The sequence below is a fragment of the Ammodytes marinus genome (genome assembly GCF_949987685.1).
Source record: "Ammodytes marinus genome assembly, chromosome: 17".
NCBI lineage: Eukaryota > Metazoa > Chordata > Actinopteri > Uranoscopiformes > Ammodytidae > Ammodytes > Ammodytes marinus.
This window is the reverse complement of record NC_137221.1, coordinates 5,367,034-5,380,795: the sequence shown is the minus strand read 5'-3', so window position 1 is coordinate 5,380,795 and position 13,762 is coordinate 5,367,034. Positions and strand designations below refer to the sequence as shown.

The window sequence follows — 13,762 nt, the reverse complement described above, 5'->3', positions numbered from 1 at the left end:
CTCCCCTGGATACCGGTCTACAGATCCCCTCCCCACCTTGATGTCAAACTCCCTGTGGACCAGAGTTTGTGTGTCCCAGAACTGTCCAATCAAAACACTTCTGTGTCCTGCTGTCTCTCTGCCAGCTACTCAGGCAAGCTTCCCCTTCATCAGGTGGTGCAGTGCGACGATGCAACAGACTGACAAAATCCACAGTTTGCAGGAAGTGGGGGGCATTAGGACCATGTCAAAAAATGCTCTGGTTCCTTTTTTCCCTCCTTAATAACTCCTCACGTCCACTAGATCTAATTAGGAAGAGGCATCTGGGTTAACATCCGGAGCTGGACTCACAGGCAGACGAGGAGGGAGAGAGGAAGAGTCTTTTACCGACGGCTTAGCTAAGAAGGTCCTGTCAAGATCAGGAGACCTACTTCAGGTACAGATGTGTATCTGGAGCAGAGCCAAAGGGGATTCAAGTGTCCAGTGAAGGGCAATCCCAAACTCCACGCAGCACAGCGGCAGATGTGAGGACAAGAGGGTCTGCGCTACATGCCCCCTTAAAAAACAAAATACATGCAGAGAGCAAAATCAGGAAAACACAGGGCGTCTCCGGCCAAAAGGAAACCTCGGCTCCGTCAGACAAGCATGGCTGCATTGATCCAATTGATACGGTGGTGGGCTGGAGAAACAGCAAGTGTGTGTGGCTGCCCAGGAGAGGGTATGTATGTGTGTGTGTGTGTGTGTTTGTGGCTGCAGGGTTGGGCGGTCCCCCCTTGGTCAGCTGTGTGAGCCCTTCTGCATACGTGTCCACAAGTGTCTTGTCCTGTTGTGCATTTGTGGTTTGCGGCCTGCCGATGGGAAGAAGCAGGGAGCTCCAGTGACAGCAGGCAGCCTGGATTCGTCTCTCCCACGCAGGGCTTTCGCTCTTCTGCTGTATCCCTCGCTCGCACACGCCGGCAGAGAGAGAGAAAAGCTTTTATCTTCCGACTGCTGCAGCTTCACACTCTCTTCTGCTCGATCTCTCACTCTCACAATCCACCCCTCCCTCCTTGGCTCTCCTCCTCCTATCCGCTTCCTCGTTACCCCTGCCTCTCTCTCTCTCCCTTGCTCTCTCTCTCTTTCTCGCTAGCTCTCTCATGGCTGTTAGTGAGCAGCTTTTTTTGCCACAAACACACACACACACACACACACACACACACACACACACACACACACACACACACACACACTTGACCCAAAAGCGTCCCTGAATGACAGGCTGCAACAGGGAAGAAGAAAAAACAGCCAGCAGGAGATATAACTCATTTAAAACGGACTATTATGTCTCAGCAATATTAATGAGAAGCAGGTTAGCATTCCATCTCTCTCTCTCCCTCTCCTTTTCAATCTGATTTTAAAATCTATAAACGTCTTGTGCTATGCTGAAATATATATGGATTGTTTGACATTTTCTAGATCCTGATAGAAAAGTGTAAATGTGACATCTATAATATTCCCAATCCCCAGTAATGTCAATGTATGTGTTATTTGGACAAAACAGATAATATGAAGAAGTCATCTTTGGTTTAGGGAAATTGCGATTACTACTACTTTCTGACGATGAATCATACAAATAATTCACATATTAATTGATAATGGAAATAAATACTAGCTGGAGCCATTGGAGATATTGCAGTATTAAACTGCATATCCCTCCTACACCATTGAACACATGTAGGCCTGTTGCCATATATAGTGTTAACGCTTCGATAGGCCACCACCCACCATCACTGATTGTGATCATAAAGAAAGCATTTCATACATGCTTTCCATCCTATACGTTGCAGCATGGCAGAAACACAGTAAGAGAAAAAGGTTTGTCACCCACTTGCACAAAACCTGAAGATGTATGAACTCATTATACATTGCATATATGTTGAGAGCCTAATGTATGGCCAATGTTCCCACAGAGACAGATATGGATGGAGAGAGAGAGATCACTTAAAGGCAGCACTCTAGAGTAGTGAAAGCAATGGTAATCCATCCTCTCTCATTAGCGGAGATCCCCCAAAAGCATAGGGGAACAATGTGCATGAACACTCAAAGAAAAGGCCACGAACCAATAGGAAAGAAGCACTAATCAACTCCCTGAGGCTTTCACCCCTTCACCGTGGCTACATGGCATCATAGGGTGGAGTAATCAAACAGCAACCTGCTGTACGCCTCAACCCAAAAGTCAGTTATTTACAGGACACAAAAAAGATGCATGTTTGGATATCAGAAGGTCTATTGATCATATGTTGAGCGGGTAATTTGTCGACGAAGTGCACTGAAGCAGAGTGATTGTTCTTGGTATTTTAATGATCATAATTCAGGCTCCATCTGCACAGAGAATAGCTTTAAGATAGCAAAAATGTGCATTCTTACATCCCAAAGCTAAATGCTAGTTTTAGCATGACATCAGCAAATCTATATAAATGGAGTAAGGTACTACTTAGGCAGAAAAGTTTTTATTTTTAAATGGACACAATGATGGTGATCAATTGATACAATATGGGCCTAAAGCAGTGCGGAGAAACAACACTAACAATGTGACCTGACCTGCTGATTCTGCTTTGTAGCACCTCAGGCAAACAGTGAAGAATCTCTACACCAGCTCAGACATCTCACTCACTCTTCAGGAACATCTAGCGTTGACGTGCAGCTGGCTTAGCCAATCACAGGCAGACACAGTAAAGCAGGAGGCGGGTCCATAGAGACAAAAGTAATACTGAGCTAACTGGTGTCATCTACTGGTTTGACTGAGTACCTACAGTACACACAGCCAAGTTTATGGAGGGAGTAGTTGGACAAACAGTGACAAGTTATGGGACTTGTGAATTTGTATTATTTGTATAATACTGAGAATAATTTATTGACAGTTCTGTCAATCACAGCTGTGGTAGGCATCTACATTCACACTAACTGGTATTCAGGTTTTGAAAATGTTAAACTATGAATGATATTCATCAAAACATCTTAATAGTGTGAACTGTGGATCTAGGAATAGGTGCTGTGAGGCTTTCTGCATGCTTTGATGAGCACTATCTTGCAGGAGTGATTGATCTTTTCACTTTATTTGCTTCACATTATGAGCTAGGCATTCAGCACAGGACAGATGACATGTTAATAAAAACCTGTGTATTGAAAGCTGTTGTACTTGAGCAGGATGTCTGGGCCAGCTGACAGAGTGAGGTAAGAGATAACACCTTGCGTGCGACTTGATGTGCCAGTGAAATAATGACTAACAGCATTTAGAACCCAAACGTTAAATGATAGCTCACTGAGACAGGGCCTATAATAAGCCCATGAGCTAAGTCACTTATTCACACATACACGTTCTGGTGTCACACAGACTTGGAGGCTTGTTTTTTTTTTACAAATTACTTCTTCATCATCATGAGGCCAGAGCCGCCGGGGAGAATAATAATTATAAAGTGGAAATGATAGATTTCTCCCCTGATTTGGGTCACAGTGGTTAGTAAGTGAATATTTCTGTCATGTTGAAAGTGAGTGAAACACATCAAGTTAAACTGCAGTGGCTTTAGGGTTCACGTCATGCAGCTTTCTGTAGCAAACGAGTAATTCTTTCTTATCTATACGCTGTGATTGGATGCATGGTATTTAAGACACAGTGCAGACTGCAGACATGTGCCTTTTACTGTTGCTTATATTATAGTCAAAAGGAAACCTGCATGTTGTGTGAATATTTATTGTGTGTAAAGAATTAAATATTTCACTAAAACTTTTTTGTGCCCTTGTGGTGTCTTTATTTTTAATAGTCCAAAATAGTTTTTAAAACATCCTTAATGAAATTGAACATAAAGAACTTATGAAACACATGTTGCTAATCTAATGCATTTACAGTAAGAAATGATACTATAACACACTGCAGGGACAAGGGACGCTGTGTGATTTCTCACTGCCGCTCTAAATCTGTCGTCATCTCCTACACCCAGTGAACTCTGGGAAACCATTTGCTACTTTACGGACCAATTCACTATTTCAACCTATTTATTTTTCAATAATGTCTCTCCTCCAAAGCAATCACAGCCTGTATAAGCCTCGGTCATTTCCATCATCTTTGGGTTAGTCCTCTCGTCCTCCCTTCTGCATCACTTCATCCCTCTCTCTCTCTCTCTCTGTCTCTCGCTCTCTCTCTCTCTCTCTCTGTCTCTCTCTCTCTCTCGCTGACTCATGCTCACTGAAACCATTTGCTAGGATGCCCTGCTCTGAACATTTCCATGGCAACCAGCTGGCAGTGTCACCTTGCAAAGCGTCACATGGCAGCACAGTCTAGTGGTCAACTGTCAGAACTACAACCGCTTCATGACCCTGTATCTGAAATACACAGGACCCTTAAAACATTTAAAACAAGTAATTTAATATATTTATTATATGTTGGTTCCCGCATTGACAAATAAGACAGAATGAGATGCGGAGAATGTCTTTGTAATGTATTCATTTCATTTGCCTGTCCGTCATGCGTGACTGGGACCCAGCGGATATGAGAGCACCACTGTAATGACTACTTCTACTGAGTGCAAACCTGTCTGCAGGCTACAATGATGCAGTAACATTTAGTGGAAACTATTCCACATGAGGGATCAGGCAGAGCACGCAACAGTTCATATGAGTGACTGTCTAGACTAAACACACTCTGCCCCAGAGACAACATAGGCCTACATGTCCTTGTTCCATAGTTTAATTCATCAATGCAGAATTTCATTTCATTTAAACATGTTTTTTTAACCTGCAATGCTCTGATCTGTTTTTCTAAAGAATAAGTCTATTCCTCTCATGGTTAGGGTTAGTTGCTTCTGTATATGAATACACTTTTAAGTGTCCTCACCAGAGGTGGGTCGTAACGCGCTACATTTACTCCGTTACAAATACTTGAGTAACTTTTTGAATAAATTGTAATTTTAGGAGTAGTTTCATTGAAACATACTTTTACTTTTACTTGAGTAAATATTTGAAGAAAGAACGGTACTTTTACGCCGTTCCATTTGGCTACGTGACGGTCGTTACCTTATTTTTTAATATATTTTATTTATTACATGCGAGAGCTATTTCTCTCATGATTTCTCTCCCCGGGGACGTCTTCAGCCAACATCTCTATCACGTGACTATTTCAACCAATAAAAACCACATTACAAAAGCTTGCCAATCAAATGCAGCCACTTCAGTCACATGACAAGTGTTGTCATGTTGTCATAGGGCTCAACCATGGGCTCAACAATGTCCGCGGACTTTTTTAAAGGCTGCGGTTCCGCACCGATGTTGTGTCCGTGGCCGTGCCATGTAGGTTAAACGCATATACACAGACTCCCACACACTCGCAATGACAGAGAAACTGTTCTTCTTTGACACATGTCCTGTTCTCCCTGTAGCCTACTCACTTCGCATGCCCCAGTCTGGCTGTGTGAGAGTCTGAGAGTGGTCTCTTTGTTCAGCCACTCTGTAGTTTCATACGTTAAGTGAGTGTGCCAGCAGGTTTTGATGTGTAACGAAGTTTAATTTTGTGTTTTATATTTTTGGGGCTAAACACAACCTAGATAATTTTCTCAGGGCCAGTGACATATAGGAATTTGTTTTAAAATGTGTATGTGCAAAACAATTGCAACAGTGTTATAAGTGTATTGGTTTTAATTAATATAATTTTGGACAAGCCTAATTTATTATAATTTTATTTGAAGGGTGATGTATTTAATTTGGAAGATAATTAATTCATTATTGTTTGAGTTCAAGGGTTGTTCATTTGATTTTTAAATACCTTATTTATTGTTTTATTTAAAATTATGTTATTTAACATATCTTTATTTGAACATTGCTGTTTTATATTATGTTCGTGTCTATTCTGTACCGTTTGTGTTGCTCTGTATATTTCAAAAATAAATCTGGAGTAATTCAGTAGGCCTACTTGTACTCTTGAGTACTTGAGTAGTCTTTTCACTGCATACTTTTTTACTCTTACTCGAGTAATAATTTTTATGAGGACTTTTACTTCTACTTGAGTAATTATAATCTTAAAGTAACTTACTTTTACTTGAGTACATTTTTTGGCTACTCTGCCCACCTCTGGTCCTCACCTACTTCCATAATAACGAGTTAATAACCAGTTGTTCTTCATATAATTAAAGAATATAATTAGAAATGTCAGTTTGAGTCTTAAAAAAACACATAAACATAATGAGTTATATGTGATGAATTTCAGCTAACCTGTTCATAACTTTAACCTATAAAATGTAAACATCTAGAACTCAACGCCTGTGGATTCAATCTGGATGGGACAGTGCAGTATATATCTAGTCAGATAATCAGACACATACTGAGGCCAACTCATGTCCAGTCCTTGCACACAGTAACTCCTGGACTAAATTTGAAGCTGGCAACATCCTAGTATTTTTAAGGACAATTTGGGTAAAAACCCTGTATGCCTGCTTTAGAAGGAACAAACTGTGAACCCAGGACTGGGGCTTATATAAAGGCCTGCAGACTGATCATGTTGTCCCCTGTGCTCCCTCTAGGCCCAGGCTTTCACACTCAAGCCAAACTGTGTCTTTGTGATGACTTCCTGCCAAGGGGCCGGCTTAGAGGTGGTTTTATAAAACACAGACATAGGAAAACACCACAATTAAATCACAAACAGTTCCCAAAGGCCTCAGAAAATGCTTTAAAAAAGAATGTGTGCAAAATCAATTTACCATAGCATATTAATACACACACACCAAAATGAAATAAATAAATAAATACCAGACTACAGAGTTTTCTGTTCCAATAGCAGCTGTCTCTACATTCTCTCTACACAGACTGAGGGAGTGAAGCAAACCAAAATATTGGCAGAACACCTTTTGCTCAGACACATTCCATGGAAACACATGAACATACAAAAGCCTCTTCTGTTGCACAAGTTAACATGGGATTGCCAGTCCGAATGCCCACATGCACGCACACAGAAACACACACACATACAGAACTAAGTTGACCTTGGCAGTGATCATGACTCAAATCTCAACAGCTGGACAGAGATGCTGAGTAACCACAGGGCAACAGTTGGAGCAACTTATTTTCATTTCAATCCATTTCTAAACCAGATTGAATCACAGCAGTAATGATGTCGGGCATAACTAAATTATGACAGAATCGATTAGACGCATTATTTAATCATGGGTTCTAGAACCTTCAGCAGCTCATTAACCTTTTCAATGAATAAATCAAGAAGTCATGTACATGTTGTTTCAACCGAAAATAGCCATTCAATTGATTCCAGCACAGGAAACACAGAGCCAGAGGCTACAAACACAGCAGCATGAGAAAGGCACAGACCTGGAAGTGAAGGATGATGGTCCAGATGAGGCCTAGCGTCAGTTTGGGGTTACCGTCTGTGATGTCATCGTTCCTGATGTTTACAAGTTTGACCTGGAAACAGAACCAAAATAAATAATCAATAACATGAGAAGATCTGACTGCTAACATACAAGAACATATTGGACCTAACAACACAGAAGCTAGTTTTAGTCAGTACAGTAATGTTAAGTATAGAAGATTGGACAAATGAGATACATTTTGCAAGATTATGGATGGATAATGATCCAACTTTCGTTCCTATTTCAGACATGTTCTTATATATCTATAATGCTTGTTAACAACACACACGGTCTCCATCTTGTTTGGCTAAAAATTCCCACATTACAGCAACAGATCTGGAACAACATTTGTTTTGACTTCTCATTTGATAGAGATTATCAAAACTGTTGACTGTTTGCTCAATTAACAAGCTACTTGTTAGAACAAGTGACTTTAGTTTGGATGTCTTTGGGACATGTGAAACTTTTCAAACCAATTATAAAAATCCAACAAAGGAGACAAACATTGAACCCATTAAATAAGATTTAGTGCAATATTAAGATGCCTGACATCTGTTATGTATGACAGACTTACTCATATTTTTTTATTCTGTACATCTTTCAACACAATGAAAAAGGTCATATGAATGTCCATGTTTTGAACATTCGGGTAATGTCTGTCTGTCTGTCTGTCTGTCTGTCTGTCTGTCTGTCTGTCTGTCTGCGTACCTGTCTCTGTTTGAGGAAGTCCAGCGCTATTGAGACATTCTGTAGTCGATGAAATCTCATGCGACCCTTTTCTCTGGGCTGGAGAGAGAGAGAGAAAAGGAGAGAAAGATTATTAAAAAATATCCAACAAATAAATGTTGTTTCTTAGTGACACAAACGCAGGAGGCAGCAGTGAGTGAGAATGAAGCTGAATTAAATCCACACAGCAGCGCACAGTGAAGCAAAAAACTCGAGTTGTATTGACATGAAATGGTCCTCTGGGGGCGCTGTCTTCAACAGGACACTGTTAAAGACATGCCAAGGAGCAAACTGGACCCAAACCCAAACCATGCCGCTTTATGATGACACAATGCAAAAACTTCATATCAGAAACATGTTTATCCTTTTATTTATTCAACAAACACACATCTAATGTATAGTTGAGAGGTAGAAAAGATGTAAGAGAAAGAAAGAAAGAAAGAAAGAAAGAAAGAAAGAAAGAAAGAAAGAAAGAAAGAAAGAAAGAAAGAAAGAAAGAAAGAAAGAAAGAAAGAAAGAAAGAAATATAAACACACACATAAACACACTTGCTGCAAAGAGTAAATGAGTGCAGGATGAAGATGTGGGTTGACACTGTGCTGGTAGAGAGAAGGCTCACGCAGGATTAGTCATCACTTCAGCAAAACTTAAATACTGGAGAGGAGAAGAAAGGAGAGGAGAGGAGAGGAGAGGAGAGGGGAGGAGAAGAGAGGAGAGGAGAGGAGAGGAGAGGAGAGGAGAGGAGAGGAGAGGAGAGGAGAGGAGAGGAGAGGAGAGGAGAGGAGAGGAGAGGAGAGGAGAGGAGAGGAGAGGAGAGGAGAGGGGAGAGGAGAGGAGAGGAGAGGAGAGGAGAGGAGAGGAGAGGAGAGGAGAGGGGAGGAGAAGAGAGGAGAGGAGAGGAGAGGAGAGGATGCCTTCTGTGTTACTAAGGTTAAAAAAACTTTCCTGTATCCATTTTTCAGGTGTGTCTAGCCTATTTAATAAAACGGCCGCCGAGTGTATGATTGATATATATATACATTGTATAATATAATAGTTAAATATACCTTAAATGTCATTTTATTTTGTGCCATTCATGCTAAATACCCATAGAGAGTTGTTGGGTGAAAACTTCAAATCTTTAAGATTTCCAATTTCTGATTTCCGGCAGCCATGTTTTTAAAAGCTGATGAACAATACATTCTAAATGTGTCTGTGTGTCTACTCACATATATAAAAAATATATAAAACAATCCAGGCACACGTTATGATGCTGTCACCCAACAGAAACGAAGGCCTGTCATGTCATACGTGTCATAACCATATATAAAAGGTCATAACACAGCATAGTATGGTGCCATGTGACAGAACAGTACAGAGGCACAGCACTCTCATGCAGCCTCACAGCGCCACCTGTGGGCCGGAGGGGGAAGCTGAAGGGCCAGGGGTCAAAGGTGAGGTTAGAGTGAGAGAGAGAGCACAGACTGGGGACAGACTGGGGACAGTGAAGAGGGTCAGACTGGGGACAGACTGGGACAGTGAAGAGGGTCAGACTGGAACAACCACATACTCCCTGCGCTCCTTCCTCCTCCTCTTCCTCCCCTCCCATCAGGATGAGAGGGGGGGGCGGGGCACGGGAGGCGTAGGGCCTTTTCAACGCAGGGCCGCTCTTCTGTTGCTTTGGTAACGGAAAGGGGGGAACAATAGGGGAACATATAAAGAGAGGAAGAAGAGATGGAGGACAGGATGAAAGAGGACCAAATGAAAAAAGGGACAAAAATACGGTAACTGCAAATAAAATGTATAAAAAAAAAAAATCTCACACACGTAATTAAGGTGACAGTGTCAGAAAGGAGCAGCGTGTATTGTCTGTGTGTGCGTTTGAAACAGACCCGAGTCAGCAGCAGTCTGCTCCTGTTAGTCTACCTGTCTGCCTCTAAACACGTCTCTCTGCGTCACACCGGGGCCTGTCAGTCAGTCAGTCTGTCTGTCTGTCTGTCTGTCTGTCTGTCTGTCTGTCTGTCTGTCTGTCTGTCTGTCTGTCTGTCTGTCTGTCTGTCTGTCTGTCTGTCTGTCTGTCTGTCTGTCAGCATTAGGACTAAAGACCATTACATCATCGTTCTGGCCAGTGGGGCTTCAAACTACTGCATCTCTGTTCACGTGACACACTAGTGATGTGAAAAAAGCCTCGGTGCACAACTTTGGTCTGTCAGCCTGGAACACAGAGTCACCTTCAACCAGGAAAACTTTCCACTAAGTGTAGCCTGTGATGCTATGAAGTGTGTGAAGACAGGGTGTGTGATTTTGTGATGGAGCAGAGGAGCAGTATGTGATGGGAAAATATTACAGCGTGGTCATGAGTGAGACAATAATCATGTGTCAGTGCTGGTTTGTGAGTGAGTGAGTGAGTGAGTGAGTGAGTGAGTGAGTGAGTGAGTGAGTGAGTGAGTGAGTGAGTGAGTGAGTGAGTGAGTGAGTGAGTGAGTGTGTAACAGTAAGAGAGAGAGAAACAGAGCCCATACCAGTGTGACTCCTGAGAGAACCTCCAGCAGAGAGATGAGGTTGTGTCCGTCCCTCAGGTCCTCGTACAGGTCTGTGATGTGTTTCCGCACCTGGGAGAAGGAGGGAGGAAAGGAGGGAGGGAGGGAGGGAAAGAAGAGAGGGAGGGAAGAAGGGAGGGAAGAAGGGAGGGAGGGAGGGAGGGATAGTGAAAGAGGAGAGGAGAGAAGGGAGGAAAGGAGGGGGGGAGGGAGGGAAGGAGAGAAGGGAGGAAAGGAGGGAGGGAAGGAAAGAAGGGAGGAAAGGAGGTAGGGATAGGGAAAGAGGAGAGGACATGAAGGGTAAAATAGGGAGGAGAAGAGAACGAGGACAAGTTAATTCCACTGTCCAATAACCCCTGTGTTGACTCAACACTATCTGACATCTGTCTGACAGCTAGCGGGGCTGCTGACAGCGGTTGTCGTGCCAACAGAGACAGAGCACCAGCTGTGGCCTCTGTTGCCATGACAGCGCCTCCCTCCACACTGAGTAGGATGACTCAGCAGCAGCCTGAAAGTGGGACACAGTGTGTGTGTGTGTGTGTGTGTGTGTGTGTGTGTGTGTGTGTGAGAGAGAAATGTTGCATTTATTTTGACAGCATAATATAGTAGTTTCTAAATATTTTGTATGATTTATTGGACTTTGTATTTAAATGTAAAACTGCACGAGATTGACTTAAACACATACTTCAATGTTTGACCTTTTTTTGAATATGAAATATACAAACACACACATCTTTCATTATGCCTGGCTATGATGTGATACGCTGCGTCACTATAATGAGTTGAGGACAATTGAATAAGACATGACTGTTTCTGGGTCGCTAGCTTTTCTTCTACCAAACACTTTCCGATTCGTCAGTTTGTATGAATAAATAAAAAAATAGAAAAAGAGCATCATGCGGCACGAAATTGCTGCAGAAAGGCTTAAAGCACGAGGATTTCTTCAAAGTTATTTTCATCCATGTGAAAGTACGCAGTGGGAGGAGAGTGGGAGGTTGTCATTTAACAAAGGTCAAACATTTCAACCCAAACTGTTTTAGAAATGTTGCATCAAAAATGTAGATCCAGCTTTGCGACTGACGCCACACGTCTACCTGCATTACAGTGATCTACTGCTTTCATGCTGCACCTGCACGGACAAACTTTCTGCTGCAGTCCTGGCCTCAGCACAAGAGCCTGCACTACCACATAGCGCCACAAGAGGGCGAGACAGTCACAAGAGTTAGCTAAAAGCCAGAGAGGTCTTCACCCTTCAGTCAACTTATAAATGACAAAATATTATTTAAAATGCTAAAAGTAGAGATGACAATGTATTTCTGTTTATTTTGAAATCTTCATTGTTAGGGAGTGGTTGGATTGTGTCGTCTGGGGTTATTGAACTTCAAGAAAAATAAAAATTCCTCAGTAGTTTTTGATACCAATCTCTGAAAGTTAATATTTTATAATTAATTTGACTTTCCAGGAACCAAAAGAATTGGATAACAATCTACAAAAATGAACAGGTGAAAAATGACAGCCATCACAATTGCCCCCCCACTATAAATAAAGATGCTAAAACTTGCCTCTTATGCATACGACTCTTATGCATCTTTCATAAAACAGGATAGAACGCCTGACTTGTGGCTGAGCACAGAGCAACAGAAGTGACACCATCCCTCCACTTGTCCTCAATAACCTTTCCCGACTCTCCCTGTATTCTCTCTCTCTCTCTCTCTCTCTCTCTCTCTCTCTCTCTCTCCCTGTATTCTCTCTCTCTCTCTCTCTCTCTCCCTGTATTCTCTCTCTCTCTCTCTCTCACCCTGCTGTTGCTGCTTCTGTGTCGCCATGGACGCATGACATCAGCTGTTTTAGACAGGAGCCGATGGAACTAGTGTTAATGAGATGACACCAAGTAGAGATGCTGTGCCCAACAACACTGACTGGAAATGAAGTGCTGCCTTTGTCTAAACATGGCTCACTGTGTCAGAGCCTGAATGAGTGGATAGATACAAACTTACTGGAAGCCCACCCTGTGATTTGAAAAGAAAGAAAAAAAAAGAAAAACTGAATAAAGAAATAGTTTCCGGTCATTTATTTGGACAGAGAAGCTGCTACTGGCCGTAAGACATCAGCATTGCCTTCTCCTGTCATAACTGGTCCTGACTAAAACAAACAGAATATACAAAAAAGGAAGAGTCTGGGATTCTGAAGAATGCTTGTTGTCAAAATGAATCTTCCTCAAGATACACTTGCTGTCCGTACTATGTGTGCACTGAAAAAAAAGCATAGCATAGGCGCTGTGTAAACGGGCAAGTTGCTAGCTACAGTGGGCCCCCCTTTGTTTACATACCCTTTGTTTACATACCTGACCTGTTTACAGAGCCTAGGCGGTTTTTTTCAGTGCACACACAGTACAGACATGTTATGGATCATGAGGGGATGATTTTGTTAAAAAGGGATTTTGACAACAAGCAAAGATGGCCCATTAGAAAGTCACTCTATACGGCAACTACAGCATATCATAGAGTCATTCTACAAGAAACTAAATGGAGTGATACTGCTTTAAAACATACAACATGCAGTAAGAAAGGGTTCAACCATGGACACGTCATTGAGTTTAGAAGGGCTCTGTCTGCTCTATGCTTTGGTGTGTATGTGTCTTTTTTAAAGGATGTTGCTGACACATCCAGCTGTGTGTGTAGCAGTGGCAGCTGTCAGAAGCCTTTTGGCACTAAAGCAGACGTTCATATGGACCAGAGGCATCAGTACTGCTCTAATACACTAGACTCAAATCTGGGTCAGACTTATAGACGTAATTTAGAAACCATTTTCAAGACCTTTTATCAGCTCAAAACTGCTTTAAAAATCCTTTAATAATCTAAAAAACACAAGGCGCCATGTTAAATGATGAAAGTCAGTGTTAACTTAACAGTAACATTTGCTGAAGTATTTGTTGTTGTGTCTAAATATAACAGACACACACAGTCAGACAGACGGACGGCATTAGCAAACATCTCGTTAGCCTTCTGAGCTAAAGTACGGCTAACAGTGCTTCGTCTTATTGCCTCCTGCCGACTTCTTAATCCACAAACTACCGGATTTGTCCTCACTGTCAACACTCCAGGTCAAAGATAATGTCACTGCCACATGCCAGCAGGTAGCAAGTATTTG

The 13,762-nt window shown here is 42.1% G+C and overlaps 1 protein-coding gene across 5 annotated transcripts in view; it reads right to left on the bottom strand.

The window, feature by feature from the left end:
- The window catches only part of macf1a (microtubule actin crosslinking factor 1a), a gene marked incomplete at its 5' end in the record, with an annotated part of 251,006 nt that overhangs the window by 133,629 nt on the left and 103,615 nt on the right, over positions 1-13,762 (bottom strand). For all 5 annotated transcript variants that reach the window (XM_080045300.1, XM_080045302.1, XM_080045301.1 and 2 more), the window contains 3 exons: positions 7,327-7,419; positions 8,076-8,153; positions 10,595-10,684. In XM_080045300.1, coding sequence (XP_079901426.1) covers positions 7,327-7,419; positions 8,076-8,153; positions 10,595-10,684 — 261 coding nt within the window. The remainder of the gene's footprint in view (positions 1-7,326; positions 7,420-8,075; positions 8,154-10,594; positions 10,685-13,762) is intronic.